Genomic DNA, 15,805 nt, shown 5'->3' with positions numbered 1-15,805 from the left:
AAATGAATGCATCTACTTTTTAAAAAAAAATAAAACAAAATAGTGTCTGACAGAGCTGCTCCTACACCTGGTGTCTCCTCATGTTCTTATGCAAGGGCATGAAGCATGGGGCAGACAGTTCTCTGTCTCTTCCACATTGCAAAATCTCATAAGAAATGTGCGTGTGCTACAAAATGAACACAAAGCTGTGAACAAGGACAAAGCCAGGTTAAGCCACCTATGTACGAAAATAAACCAATGTTTTTTTCAGGAATCTCAATACGTTCTCAGTTTCCTCACAATTTGAATATCATGGTAGCTTAGGATACTGGAATGTGGATATGAAGTGGATTATGAGATCCATATGGACAATACCCTCCCAAGGAACCAAAATTAGTGTAGAATAAATAATAATGTCTTTCTTCTTCGTGCATGTATCATCCACCTGATGGAGGGAGTGGAAAGTTTCAGTTGCACTCACTGAACACTGATTGTAGTACTGCTTTCCTGAGTTTGGCATCTGGCCTATCAGTCAAGTCCAGGGCAAGCATGTGAGAGTGGTCACCAGGTAATTTAAGACAGATTTCTGATGCAGGCACGTACTTGAAGAAGAGGATGTTGCTTGCATTCTAAGGGAGTGAGCCTTGAGGTTCAGTGGGAGAAGTACATCAACCATCTGATAACGCAGCTGATAACACCAGCCAGCTATGTTTCCTACGTCAGTAATCATTTTGACCTTTAGAATACTTGGTAATGGCTAGAAACAGACAGGGTGACAATCTGGCTTGTTTGAACCTCTTAACGTAACGGGATAAAGTCCGACATACATTAAAAACATGCAGTTTCTGTTTTTCCAGGGCTAAGCATGGCTTGAAAAAGAAGACAGGTGGGTGCACTGACCTTTACATGAAGGTCTGAGACAACCTGAGGCATGAGTGTCATGGGATGGGGTCCTGTAGGATGGCTGTGATCTTCCCCAGGCCCCCTTACCGTGCCAAGTTGGCCCAATGGTCACCCTTGATTCTCGCCCGCCACATCTTTGATTGAATGATTGATAGGGAGGCTGCCTCTAAGTCCTCTTGGACATGGTCAAGATTGGACCCCAGGACCCCGTGGGTCCCTGGACCCGCGGTGGGTCCCGCTCCAGGATAGATGTCACAATGGATGTTTCAGAGCACCCTCGCCTTATGGGCTACGCATGGCTCCAACCATCCCTTTACCATGCCCCAAGCCTTGCAGATGGAACTGATGTTCAATCTGGGCCCTGTTATAAATTTGGCTCCCATCTCGCCCTACGCCTCCCTGGTGGTCAGGCTCCACACGGCCCTGTCTCGCACTGCACCTCCCTGGCGATTGAGCTCCCTGTGGCCCTGCAAAGTGCTGCGCCCTCTCTGGCGCCTGGGCTTTCCACAGCTCTGCAAAGTGCTGTGCCCTCTCTGGCGCTGGGGTCGGTGCACCCCCAAATGCTACGCCCTCTCTGGCGCCGGGGTCAGCATGCTGCCATGGGTCCCCTATGAGGCCGCCTCCATCCCCTAATAGCCTCACCCAAACCACCGGTCTTAAACAGCAAACAAAACACAAGCCCCTGGGCTATAACATAAATTCAAGCTGCCCGGCTATAACATCATTCAAGCCACACCAGGGGTGCTCCATCCCTCAGCAGTATTAGAGGCTGTACCTGCAGTCAGACCTCTCTCCTTCAGTTGCCCTGGGAAAGCTCCTTCCCCCTTGGCTGCTGGTAGGGAACTGCCATCCTGGCCCCAGCTCTGGGGTTTATATATGAGCCAGTCGGGTCAGCTGACCGCTGGCAGGTGTGGGCCACTAGGTCACTCAGCTTGCCCCGGTAGCCAGCAGCTGGGGGCTCCCCACTCACTGCTAGGGCTCTTTTCCTAGCAGTTTCCACTCTTTAAAGGAGCAGGGTACCTAAGTGCTCTGTGACAATGAGCTTTGAGGGAGGTCCTGGTAACCTCATGTTGAGGTTCAGCCAGAAGTGCCTGAGATGCATTTACTCTTCTGACTGAGGAGAAAACCACTAGAAAGACAGTCTTCAGAAGTAGTGCAAGAAAAGTCTAAGAGAGGTTCAAAGGGAGGCTCTGTGAGCTGCAGAAATAATAAGTTGAAGTCCCAGGAATCAATACTTTCTCTGAGTGGTATGTTAGGGCATCTATATATGTGCTCTGGGATGAGGGCGAGGGTGGGGGGTGCTTTTATTAGAGTGGCTCCAAGAGCTGCTCTAATTAAAGCACCTGGAGCATCCTATGTATCTGCATCCCCATGCTTCAAAATGGTGGCAGGAGAACTTTATCTAAAGCTCGTCAAACAAGTTTTAGATAAAGCACCCCTGTCACCATTTTGAAGCATGGGGATACTGATACACCAGACATGGAGGCTGGCTGGAGCATGGTAATTACCATACTCCAGCAGACTTGATTAATCAAGTCTGCTCCACTGCGCTGTAATTACAGTTCATCAGAGCAGCCTCCACACTAGGGTGTTTTAAGCACCTTAATTGTATAATGGTCCCCTGTACTGGAGAGCGGAGAGGGAATGACACTGTATCGTACTGCACAGAGTCCAACTGTACAGGTAAAAGGTCAAATGAGACTGCTATTACTCAAGCACCAAAACCAGAATATTCTATAATGTCATTTCCAAGTACTACAACAAGGCTTGGGGGAGATTTTGAGCTTAGGTACAATATTTTTTTTCTTCTCCCTGTAAAAAGCTGTAATCATATCTTTCTGCACAGGTGACTTATCCTGATTTTGTTCCAGTTGAAGGCAGGGTAGATTTTCACTTTATAGACTAACTAAAGTAGATAATATATATAGCACAAGCTTTTTTGAGCTAAAGCTCACTTCATCAGATGCTTCAGCTCATGAAGGCTTGTGATATATATATATATATACACACACACACAGTGGATTCCTCTTATTGGAATCACTTTTGGAAACAGTTATTTGATTCTATTAACCAGCTAATTCCATTAAAAGGAGACCTGTTTTTTTTAAGAACACAGGTACTCCTCCCCCACAGCCCCCTGGCCCTGCTCGTGCCTCTCACTTCCCCCCACAGCCCCCTCAGCCCTGCTGATGCCCCTCACCTCCCCCCCACCACAGCCCCATGCCCCCCAGTACTGCTGGAAGGATCCCTGAGCTGCCAGGGCTATGGCCAGGGACTTGGGTCCGCAGCCCCCTTCCCCCAGCAGGAGGCAGCAGCTGCTGCAGTAGAGCAGAGCCCAGGTTCCCACCTGCTGCTGCCCACTGTGGGCTTGGGTGCAGGGGGAGGCCAGTTCCCTGGTGCAGTGTGCAGTCCTGGAGGGGCAGAGGGGGACCTGTGCCCCACAGATCTGTGCCTGGTGTGGGGTGGGGGCAGGCATGGGCAGTGAGGTTGTGCCTCTCAAAGCAACCACACAGTCAGGCCAGGGACCCCAGCCCCCACCCCCTGGATGAGCCACCCACAGCTCTGTCCCACTCCCTACTGTGGCTCCAGCCCTGATCAACTTCCTCCCTCCCTTTGGGGGCTCAATTCCCATCCCCACCCTACCCTTTCACCTGTGGGAGCTGTTCTCCAGGGTGCTTGGAGCCATGTGCATGTACATGCACATGGCACCCCCTGCCTGACCACCCTCTTCCCACTGCCTCCCAGCCCCCTGCAGACTGGAACTCTGCCAGCCTGCAGAGGGCTTGCTGCAAAATCCCTGGCCTTCTCCGGTAAAATGATTCCAAAAGCCAAAAATTGTGATTCTAATATGAGTGATTTTTATGTGTAATAATATTCAAATGGTTTTGGTTTTCCCATATTGATTCAAATAAGTATCTGATTCTATTAACCAATGATTCTATAAAGCAGAATCCACTGTATCTTCTTTGTTTATCTATAAGGTGTAAATCTACCCTGCTTTCTACTTGACTTCAGACTAGCATGGCTAACTAAGTCTCTTGGTCCATGTTCACAGCTTTTTATTCTTTGTAAGAAGGATTTGCATTCGAATGAGTGGCCACATAGAGATACTTCATAGTAGGGGGAATTTGGATTATTTTTAGTCAGAGCAAATGAGCAATACCAACCATGTTGGGCTTTGTGCTGCCTGCAAAGCATAGTGTACAATAGGAAACCAAACCATTGCTGAAAAAAGGTTTTTAGTAAACTGTGATACCTGAAATGGTGTTGAAAAAGATTTAAGCAGTGTTGTAAACTAACGCTTTTCCCTCCTTCCTTTTAAGGATGGAGCCAAATGCTGATTTACATATCTTCACCCACCAGCCATATATTATCTCAGGGCTGTCCAACTTCAAAGTAGCCATGGGCCAGATTACTTGCAGGTTGCATGAGTGGATGACATAGGACCAGCGCCATACTCTGCATGGCCTGCCTGCCCATGCCCTGCTTTTCCCAATGCTGCACCATGTGCCTCACCCTCACCTCCCTAGCTGTGGGCTCCCCTATTGTACCACACTGCTCAGGTGCTCTGGGCAGCAGGCTACACTGGCCTGGGGTGGGGGCAGGAAGGGGAAGTCAAAGTGGGTGCCACCTGCTGGTACAATCAGAGTGACAGGGGGAGCCAGGAGGGAGCCCAGGGGCCACAATTTAAGGCCCCTGGGCTGCACATGACCTGTGGGCTACCACAGGTATATAATATAGTATAATATGGTTCAAGGGGTGGCTTGTGGTCGGGGGACCTTTTTCTGCACTTGTATCAACTGTATTTCTGTCTAATGAAGATAAGGCCAACGGTCCCATTTTATATCTTATATCCATGGGTAATTCACCTTTTCATATGCACAGAGAGTGCAAATTATGTCAGTGATGTGCCAAAACAGAACCCTGAATGCAGGTTCCAGCAATGAAAAAAGAAAAAAAAAACAGTTCCAAAAAGCTATTTAATTTGGAACTTTGCTGTTTTATGTTATGGTAGTATTAGAGTGATGTTGTAGTGTTGATGGTCAAGAAATTATGCAAGAAGCAAAGATTTTTTTTTTTCTCGGGGTTGGGGGCGAAGTCAGACAAGTTTTCAAATGCAAGGTTTTCTTCTTGAGATCACTCAAAGAGACCTGAAAAAGAATGCCTTTCAGCCTTGCATGTCAATGTGTAACGAACTTTATCCCAACCATACAGTTGGTCTTATAAAAGACATAATTCCAGAAGAAAATCCTGTTTTATGTTCACATGTAAAAGATCACATCCATCTTTGGTTTATCTTTTTCTTAGTCAGATCAGTTAGAGTACTGATGAATTAGTCCCAGGGTCTTTTAAATAGATGCTGGCTTTATGCCTACATGGAAATAATTCAGCTTGCCTTTAACAATGCATCTGAAAGATTTTGATCAAATGACATATTTCACCTTTCTAATTCAGCTGTGTTACAGGCTTGATATTTAGAAAGCCTTCTCTATCAATAGTAAACCTCTCATAGATTTTGTTTTAATGACTCCTCCTTTTTCACTCACAAGCATTTGTCTACTGAGGATAAAATTGCAAAAATTGCACAGTGGAAGTTATTCCAATGATCTATTAGTGTTATAAAGACATTTAGATGATATATGGCACTAAAGAGATACCACGACTTAAACACTCTGGCTTGGCACCATTTAAAGAACACAGTTTGCAAACTTGCAATTTCCTAACAGCTGCATGTCCTGTAACAAGGTACAGAATGTACAGGACTCATCACTTTTGAAATAACCCTGACTGGAAGGGGATACCATAAAATGGCAGCAGAGCCAATTGCTTCTCCCCAGGAAACCTAGTTTATCCCTCCCAACCAAGTAGTTCATTTATAGCTGACTAGGCACCAGGAGTCTGGAGCTTATGGGCCAGATTTCCCAGCTGGGAAGCCAACAGAGATGCATTGATTTATACCAGCTAAAGATCTAGCCCTCAGTCTCTGCAGGTTGCTTTTTGTGATAGAGCAAAGAGTATTTCAGAACAGATTTTAAATGAAAGAAAATCCTCTATTTGGAGAGTGTATAAAAGTGTTCTAGGTTGGTAACATACACATTTCATATCAGAAAGGCAAAGATCAGGTGCTGGTTTTTCATCTGCAAATACCACACTGCTTCTTTTTGTTCTCTTCTTGGACCTTCTCATCTTCACCTCAGGCTGAGTGGTTGTCTGCAGTACATTCTCTTCTGATTTGGTTGGCTTTTGTGGTGCTACTTCCAGTTCAAAACTGTAGCAAATATAAAACAGAAAAAACATGCTAAATTATATTATAAAAAAACAGTGGTATTATGACATAATTTCTTATGAAATAGAAATATAGTTGTGATCATTCATAGCGCTGATTTTTCTGTACAGCCTTGCAGGCCAATACAAAATGATAGATATGTGCACAGTACTATGTGCTCTGGTTGACAACTATCTAATAGGAGCCTCATAGGACACGTTAAGCTAGCTTACAGTGTTATAGAGTTTGTTAAATATTAATCTGAAATGCAAGTCTCATCTGTTTTGTAGCCACCACTGCAGATTAGCTCCAAGCTACCTAATTTATATATAGCCAGAGTTATTATGAAGCCACAGTTTTGATATGGATGCTGAAAGCAAACTAGGCTATTTTGCTGGTTGAGCACATTAGGACAGGAGTAATACAATTCCTTTCATGCCTTGTGATATAATAGCATGAAATTACACATTACACTTAGACCATACTTAGGGCACTTAAAGCATGCACATCTGCACATTAAATTTCATTAACTCGTGCTAAGCACTCTCTGAGAATCTCACAGTTACACCACTTCAGGTGAAAGTTAACGCTGGGCTATGCCACCTAGCTCATTTTAGGGTAACTTCAGTGTGCTCCACAGAGATGAAATGAGCAATCTGTAGGCCCCCAACACCTCAGCCCTAATGGGGGAGCTCCCAACAGTAGGAGCCCTAGTGGCTCCAACCTGTACTTCTCCCACACTTACCCAGACTGGGGATAGAGCCCGGGTTTCTAGCTCCTAGCCATGTCTCTACACACCAACCCTCTAGTTCCAGGTCAGAACAGGCAAGAAACTGTATTAACCCTTGATGTGTGACTGCTCACAGTTCATTCTAACTTTAACACCAGTTTATTATGCTCTAAGCATAATGTTAACTTTCACCCTAAGTGAATCCCTTTATAAATTTAGGATTTTTTTTTCATTACTTTGCAAATCATGCACCAACTTGGCAATTAGCTAAATAGATTAGCCAATAATCTTTGGGAAGGAAAACAGTTGCACAAATTGCAACCATTTCCAAAACAAGTTTACAGCTGAAACATGGTTCACTTCTTATCAACAGAAATAGCACATGAAATGAGTATCCTTAACTTGTCTCCTCAGATATAATTAACCTGTTGAACTTTGGAACAAGATGAACCTTGTTCAGACTTAGTATGGGACACTAGAATCAGCACATGCAAGAAAGCAAATAACAGTACTGCTGATCTGGCCACCTCACACATGGTAGTGACTTGCTAGCATTAAAAAAACATTATAAGTATATTAAATTATCAATGCTGAAGATGCAAGAACTAAACTTATATTTTAAGCAAATTAATTTCCAAATTGGGACCATATTTCCTAATTGTAGTCTGGTTCTTTGTTTTTAAAAGCTAACATAATCTTCGTTAAAATATATTTTATAATTGCCTTATGTGTTTAGAAATAACACACCTATCTTATATCTGTGCATCCTAGGGTTGGTGGTTAGACACAGGGGTCCAAACCTGGCAGATAGTTTGTATATGGAAAAAACTCTGATTTTAAATGTGCCAGCATACGCAATCTCCCCAAAGCTTGAGAGAGAAAATATAAAGCAAAGATCTACATTTCATGGAGTATAATGGGTAGAAGCTGTTCTAATCATTTCTTGCTCCTTTCCATATATTTACAAGCTATACAAAAAACAATTGGGTTGCATAACAGGTAAGCTAAAAATATACAACAAAAATATGTCGCATTTTCTTGATCTTACAAATGTTATTTTTTAAAAGTATTTGTAATATTTGTAAAATAATATCTGAAAGCCAAATAAGTTATTTTAAAACAGAACAGTCATTCTCCTCTCCCACCTAAAATGAATGTTGAGTGCATTTTGTCTTTCCATAATTAGAAATTGAATATTACATAAAATATTATATCTCAGTGTCTGAAACAGCTCTGGCTTTAATGAAAAGATGATGTTGGCATTGTCCAAAGCACTCACTATTGTTTTAGCTCTCTTACTGTTTTGCTGTGGTCTTATGTTTGGTTATACAAAACTGGATGAACATAGGATGTGGCAGTGAAAGAACTTATTGAGATATTAATGACCAACCTTTCTGAGACAATTTTGTTTGGAGTGCTGCAGTCTGAATTCATAGAAGCTAGTGAAATAACAGACATCTGACGATAGGATCTCAGCATGGATCTTGGCCGTCCTACTCTCTTGTCATCAAAATCTGGCTACAAGACAGAAAAGAGAAAACTATACTATTAACAAAGTTTGCATGTACTACACTGAATGACTCTTAGCTAGTTTCTGAGGATGATAGAACTATATGTTCTAAGAATGGATTTGCTGGAAATTGTTGATTAACCAAGATGCAGAATTCTAGTACTCTGATTTTGTTTCTGGATATGAACCTAGCCACTGGATTTTCAAACTAAGTGGGAGAATAACATTGCATTTTGGGAAAATATGTAGTTAACATCCTTGCACAGTTTGTTCTATGCTGAGAAAGGCAAGGATACACAACACATGCAAGGAACAAAAAGATACTGGAAGGAAACAGGCATGGCAGGGGGGGAAAAGCATACTTGCTTTATAAAATAGCTCTGGCCAATATATGCTACAAACTAGCATCCTTGCTACCTGTCTAGTCCTAAGTCTTGATGCCGCCTCCTTTTTATAGTCAACCTCCTCTTCCTCTCCCTGGATGTCGCTGTGCTGACTGCTTCAAACAGCGGGCAAAAAAGGTGGCAAAAGATAGGTTGATCAGGTCAGACTGCTCACTCTGGTCATACTGGCTATTCTATCTATTCCTATTCCTTCTAATCATATACTGGCAGGTCTTCAGTATACTCAGGGAAGAAGGGAGATTGACTGCAACCCTCATTCATTAGCCAATAGTGGTCATTGTAGCAGGAAACTGAGCTGGTTATTCATGTGTCTTATTTCTTCTTTCCACCAGTAATAGATGGAAACAGGAGACCATGGCTAGGGACAGACATTACACAGAAACCGGTTTCAGTGATCAGAAACTGGTTTAAACCTGTAACAGAACAGATGTTCAGTGCTCATAAACCAGTTTGAAAATGGCTGAAACTGGTTTCCAATATTACTGGTTTGAGACTTAAATGATTTGGGTCAAACTGGTTTATGCACTGTCTGTCTCAGACTCCTTCCTGGTTTAACTTAAACCAGAGTCCCCCATCATCCCAAATGCTTTGCAGCCCTGGGCTGAGCTGTCTGCTCCAGAGCAGGGATGACCCCACCTCTCTACTCCCTGGCTGGAGCTCCGGCAAAGATTGCAGGCACAGCAGTGTCTGCCTGGCTTCTCCCTGCCCCTTCCCTGCCCCCCTCCCCCAACAGAGTATGGACCATAGCCAGCATGTGGCCTGCTAGTTAATGCTGAGGTGTGTCTGTGTAAGGCAGACAGAACAGTGTCCGCTTAGGACTTTTTGGCGCTAATCAACAGCTCATCTGATAATGTCCTTCCATTCCTTCCTTGGAAAAAGTTGTTTAAGAAGACCTTGAACTAATGAGAGAGGCTTTTGTTTTCTTGATGAGGTACTAAACATTGTGTTATCAACTCCCTATTGGCTCCCTTGCTGGTCAGGAGCAGCGAGGGTGGAGGGGAACCCCTCCCTAATCAGAGCATCCTGAGAGGGCCTTGCAATGTGTAAGGGATGGGAGGGCTACTCTAGCACCCCCAGCTTCTAGCCTGAGCCACTGTAGGCATATACCTGCATTTTCTCAGTCCAGAGGGAATGTTTATGCACTTGCAAAGTGATTCAGCCTAGCCAGGTTAGACTAACCTGAAAAGATTGATTCAAATTCAGGTTTAGGCTTTTTGCCAGCAGTCTTTCCTGCCCAGAGCAGGGGGGCTGGACCTGATGATATCACGAGGTTCCTTCCAGTCCTAAACTTCTGTGAATCTGTGAATGTCTGTCCCTAGCCCATGTCTATATCAGTGACTGTAACCCCTGCCTTTCTTATTCTTATGCTGTGTTTTCTCATGCTGGCATGCAGCATTGAGGTTCAAACTTCTTGGCCAGTTTCCAGCACATATCTCAATATCTGCACTCATTTCCATTTTTGGGAAGTGAATTTGGCGATTGCAATTGAACTGTGCATTTAGACTTGTCCTCCTTTTTCTCAATTGATATATTCCCTGAAGAGAATTTTTAAGTGTGAACTTTCCACATTTAGTTCATCATAATTGTATGAAATATTACAGGTCTCAAAGCATTTCTGAACACAGACTTTGTGAACTACTTTCCGTTTTGTTTTAATTTTTCCTTAATAAATGCAAGAATAGTTTTTTAAAAATCCAAGACTCACAATGTTTAATAGTTACATAATAAAGTTCTTATTTTGATGGTTCAGATCATTTGGAATCTGTATGGAAACTGGTATAGAATCTCATATGCTGAACTCCCATGCTGCTAGTTTCTGATGCTGTCACTTTTCACTAAGGCTGTCAAGGCTCAGAAAAACCATGTATAGTTCCAAAGTTTATTTTGAAAATACTTTTTACAGTTTATGTTCACTGATAATTACTTCTCATTCCATGAGCTCCTAGAATATAGTGATAAGACACAATAGGTGCAACTACCCTTTAAATGAAAGAGCTCACACCAGCAGCCAGAAACAGAATGAAGGATGATAAAAAGGAAATGGTGCTGTATTTCAAACTAACTGGCTTCTCTTGAGTATGATAAAATGTCTTAAATACTACTATCTAGCAAGTATATTCATTTATGAGGAATTTCTTGAATAGCGATAAAATAATTCACCCTGTTGAATCATGTATCTTTGAATGTAATTACATTTCTAACAGCATACCCCACTGCTATGTTGAATACTGAACCTCAGAGTGAGTATGAGAGATATTTGCATCTAAAGAGTTACATTAGACCAGCTTGGACACTGACCATAAATCTCAAGAGATTAAATTAGATAGATAAACTGTCAGGGTTTATGTTTCAGGCAATACTGTGGACCCAGTTGAAAATGGGAGGCTTAGAAAAAGAGAGCATGTAGTAAAGGAGAGAAATAATATACTCTCTTGTGCCATATATAAAATCATACATAGATTGCTGTTTAGTTTTACAAAAGTTAATACAAACAGGTGGTGAGGGGGGCAGCATACAATAACATTGCAGAGAGCAGGTTATAGAAAAATACTCAGATAAATGCCTGGAATTGCATAGTTTGGGGTCCCAGCACAGAATAGCACCAAAAGCATAGGTAAGAAATTGTCCACTTTAATTTTTTCTCTAATCAAATTTGAATGCAGTACTACATAATTTCCCAAACAACGAGTATCTAATTTCTGAAACCAACAAACTGTTAAAACAATATTCAGACATTTAAGTGGTTTTATTTGAGAGGTGACTGGAAGACATTGTGATTAGATTTATCCTTTAACTTCCCACTTCTTACTAGTTTAGGTCACAGCTATTATTTATGATAATATCACACACAATCAGTGTTTGCTTTAAAACAGGTTTAGAATTAGCTAAGTGCAGGGAGCTATGGGCACTAAGTGTAGATCAAAGCTCTGAACCACTAAAAATTACAGAGAGGGGGGGAAAAGTATGTCATAACATTTTTTCAGAGTATTTGTTTCTATTTCTTTCTAGTGTCAAAAAGGAATGCAGTTTTAATAGGGATGGGGAGAGATTACAAATCTCAGAATGAGGGATGTTTAATGCATCAGGGAATTAATTAACTCCTCTGACTAAAATTCAGAGAGGTACTTGGCTGTTTAAAATTCAGGTCACAGTAACTTCAGATCATAGGACAGTCCTTAAGTAACACAAGTGCAGGAGGTGCTTTGCTTATATGAAAAGTACAGGCAATGTTCTAAATAAACGGAAAGTGTAGGAGTGAGGAGGGACATAAAAGAAGAACCTTACCAATTCTCTGACTCCATACTGTTTTTCTACTTTAACCTTTAAGTGCTTGAAACACTCCTCCATACGCTCATGGAAAGGACGAAGGTTTTCAGAAACCCTTCTTTCATGAATCTTAATTCCTGCCCCAAGGAAAGGTAGCTTGAAAAAATAAGAAGTGAGAATGTTACACTGGTGTGACAACCCCTCTCCTTCTATGCACAGAATCTGCCAAGTCAACTACAAAATCTTTACTGCTACTTGTAATATATTTGTCAGCTGGTTTCATTACTCCCTAGAAACTGGTAGAGCTCTGAAAAGCAGGCTTCCTGGGTAAAGTGTTGGAGTTGGCTGGATTAGAGTACTACCTCAGGGTCACTGTTTCACACCCCTATTTATATATTTTAATGTTTGTTCCATTATGTTATGCAATTGAAAAGCCTATGTGGAAGTCTCCGGTAAAACTTGTAGTTCTTCTCAAAGAACAGCGGTGCAAGATGAATCACAAAACCAAACCCCCTTTTGACAAGCCATGCAAGGTCATCCAAGATACTAACTGGGTGTATCTACACGTGTAATTACTCCAACGCAATAAATGCCAGCACAGTTTGCACTAGAGTCAGCTGCTCCTGGGTGCAGTGTTTACTTGTGTACCTGGGATCACAGCAATTTGAGTCATGGCAGAGTAGCCCCAGGTTCTGGGTGGCAGCATTGGGTAGCGTTGGGGTCGACTGGGGCACAATGATGTTACAGTGCAGGGCTAGCCAGCAGGCAGCACCCATACTGTAGCTTCTTTGTGTCCTATCCAGCCCCAGGCACCATCTACACGTGTGCTGCAGGAGCCTAAATTCTTCCGCCATAGGATAGTTTCATTGTTTCATAGATGTTAGGGTCGAGAAGGGACCTATTAGATCATCAAGTCCAACCCCCTGCCCTGGGCAGGAATGAGTGCTGGGGTCAGATGACCCCAGCCAGGTGTCTGTCCAATCTCCTTTTAAATACCTCCAAGTAAGGGGACAGCACCACCGCCCTTGGAAGCTTATTCCATATTTTGGCAACCCTCACTGTAAAGAATTTTTTCCTGGTGTCCAATCTGAATTTGCTCTCTTCCAGTTTGTGGCCATTATTTCTAGTTACCCTGACAGGCACCCTGGTAAACATTACATCCCCTATTTCTTGCTGGGCCCCCCTAATGAGTTTGTAGGTGGCCACGAGAGCATCTCTCAGCCTTCTCTTGCAGGGGCTGAAGGGGTTCAGGTCTCCCAATAGGTCCACATAGGGTTTTTTCTGTAGGCCTCTAACCAGATGAATAGCCCTCCTCTGAACCCTCTCCAGGGCATCCACATCCCTGAAGTGCGGTACCCAAAACTGGATGCAGGACTCCAGCTGCAGCCTGACCAATGCCGCATAGAGGGGAAGTATCACCTCCCTAGACCTGTTTGTGATGCACCTGCTTATGCAAGAAAGGGTGTGGTTAGCTTTACTTATTGCCTCATCACACTGGTGACTCATGTTCATTTTGGAGTTGACTGCAGTTTCCCGGACAGCACTATCCTATGATGGAGTTCATTAATTTACTGCACCCTAATATGGGTGCACACATAGACAGAGATGCTTTGCTGCAGAGCTAATTAGTCAACTTTGCAGTAAAGCGCATGTGTAGATGCACCCATCATCTGCTAATAAAGGTACTTGCCATTTTTTTAATCGCTGAATGAAAAATGCCATTTTTTAATCACTGAATATGGGTGTGTGTGGGGGGGGGGGGGGAGGGGGGAATCCAAAGGACTGCCCAACTTCAGCTTCAGAGTCCTCATTTCTCTTCAAAATCCAGCAGTAGGTGTTTCAAAGCCTGGACAGACAAGGCATTTACATTGGTATAACTTGTACCAGTTTTGCAGTCCAATGTAAACTGTGCTGGAATCTTCAGTGACCAGCAATGCAGATATCCCAGGGTAGCTGGATGGAATAAGCAGCTATTACAGCACTTTAATAACTGCCTCTCTCTCAAGTAGCAGTGTTAGGGTCCCAACGCATGTTATATTTAAGATGTGGTTAACAGATTAATTGTAACTTAAGTAGTAACTGGTCACACATGCACACACTTTTTAAGGTACAATAATGCAGTAAATTCAGTATCACACTTTAAATTTAACATGTGACTGGGAACTGAGTCTAAAGTCAGTTAGAAAGCAAAGCAGGGTGGTATCTTAAAGACCAACTCGTTCAGACAGGCAAGTTTTTAACTGCGGCAGCCTGCTTTGTCAGATGATGTCAACTACGACACCTTATGCCTGTCTGAATGAGTTAGTCTTTACAGTGCCATCCTGCCCTGCCACTTCAGGTGAGGTAAAAACTAGTGACACTTATACTGGTGTACACCTCCATAAATGTGTTCTCTCTCCAGGTCATTAGCCACCTATCCCAGCATCCATTCCCTCTGTGAAGTTTAAAAACTAGGTTAGCAATGGTCCTGTCTGTCCTGGCAAGTGATAATCCTTTCTTCATTGAAGTCTCTCTACTGCTGGGTTACAAGAAATGATGAGTTTATTTACAAGCACAAATGAGAGTCTCACAGTGAAACAAACCCTTCTTTTTCAGTTCTTCTTGTTTCTATTTTCTCCTGGCTTTGTTACACTCCTGCATGAGCTTCATCTCCAGGATAGAGCTCATGTCTCTATTCTACCTAACATAGGTTCAGGTGTTGTATAAATAATAATAAACAGACATGGCTATGCAGTGAACCCTGAGCCCTTTTCTCTTCACCCTTGAGGGCACCTTGCTCCTGAGTCCTTAAAATTTGAGATTTATTCAATATACTCCTAACTTTATTTCTGCAAGTAACCTTTCTGCTGCATTTCCAAAACCTTTTAATCAGTTCCAAGTAATGTAGGTTTTGTATAGTCCACTTAGATTTCCATTTTCCTTTATTGTGTGTTGACGCTGTGAACACTATGAATAGTATATACATGTAACTCTCTTTGCCCTCACCACATTTTAGGGAAGTTCATTCATAGTGTGATTCTTAAAAGTATATTACTAAAACACATCTATTATGGATCTGGTACCGCTCTGTAGTAGTAGTAGTAGTAGTAACTGAATGTGTTTGAATTACAGTACTTGTGCTTCAGGGCACATTGTATTCAATCTGAGGTGAAGAACAAAGTTTGCAATTTTTTTAGTGGAATCTGGACATCCATGAAGTGTTTTAGAATATGAGCACATGAACAAGCACCACAAAGTAAATTAAATTCATTGTAAAGTAAGCTGCCACAAGTTAGCCTTCATTTACTATGGGGTAAGAATATATACTTGTGCACTTATTACAGACCAGCTCCTTGCAAATGATTCAGATATTGCAATATTCCTGACTTGTTTGGTCCTTTGATGTTGTATTTTACAGTAACTTGTGCATGAGTCTGTGCCCTTAGACTGTATCAAGAGGAGAGAATACTGAACAAATGTGGTAAAAATATGAAACTTGGTAACCATTTACCAGCGAGCTCCACAATGGAAACAATGAACATTGAAGGTGCTAGGAGGAAACTTAAAAAAATGTATTTGGAAACTTTATTTCTGGATTGGAGCCTGGAACTGGTACAAAAGTCTTGCTGCTACCCACCTACAAAATAGATATAAACCTTCACTGCCTCACAGGGTGGTGGTGAGTCATAATCAGTGACACGAAGTATATAATATATAGAGAGAGATGAAAGGTATCACGACAATATTTGTAATAGAATTTCTACTTA

At 42.4% G+C, this 15,805-nt stretch overlaps 1 protein-coding gene and 1 long non-coding RNA gene across 2 annotated transcripts in view; one reads left to right on the top strand and one right to left on the bottom strand.

The window, feature by feature from the left end:
- The window catches only part of DOCK2 (dedicator of cytokinesis 2), a 514,326-nt gene that overhangs the window by 6,931 nt on the left and 491,590 nt on the right, over nucleotides 1-15,805 (bottom strand). Inside the window, exons 47-49 of the mRNA XM_025212572.1 lie at nucleotides 12,078-12,215; nucleotides 8,269-8,396; nucleotides 5,977-6,151 (exon numbers count right to left, since the gene is read on the bottom strand). Of these exons, the coding sequence (XP_025068357.1) occupies nucleotides 5,977-6,151; nucleotides 8,269-8,396; nucleotides 12,078-12,215 (441 nt within the window). The remainder of the gene's footprint in view (nucleotides 1-5,976; nucleotides 6,152-8,268; nucleotides 8,397-12,077; nucleotides 12,216-15,805) is intronic.
- LOC112551460 overlaps nucleotides 1-15,805 on the top strand; it is a 195,692-nt gene that overhangs the window by 134,564 nt on the left and 45,323 nt on the right. The window lies entirely within an intron of this gene.

The sequence above is a fragment of the Alligator sinensis genome, unplaced genomic scaffold (genome assembly GCF_000455745.1).
Source record: "Alligator sinensis unplaced genomic scaffold, ASM45574v1 scaffold606_1, whole genome shotgun sequence".
Classification (NCBI taxonomy): Eukaryota; Metazoa; Chordata; order Crocodylia; family Alligatoridae; genus Alligator; species Alligator sinensis.
Note: the sequence above shows the minus strand (reverse complement) of the source record. Positions and strands in the feature narration are given on the sequence as shown.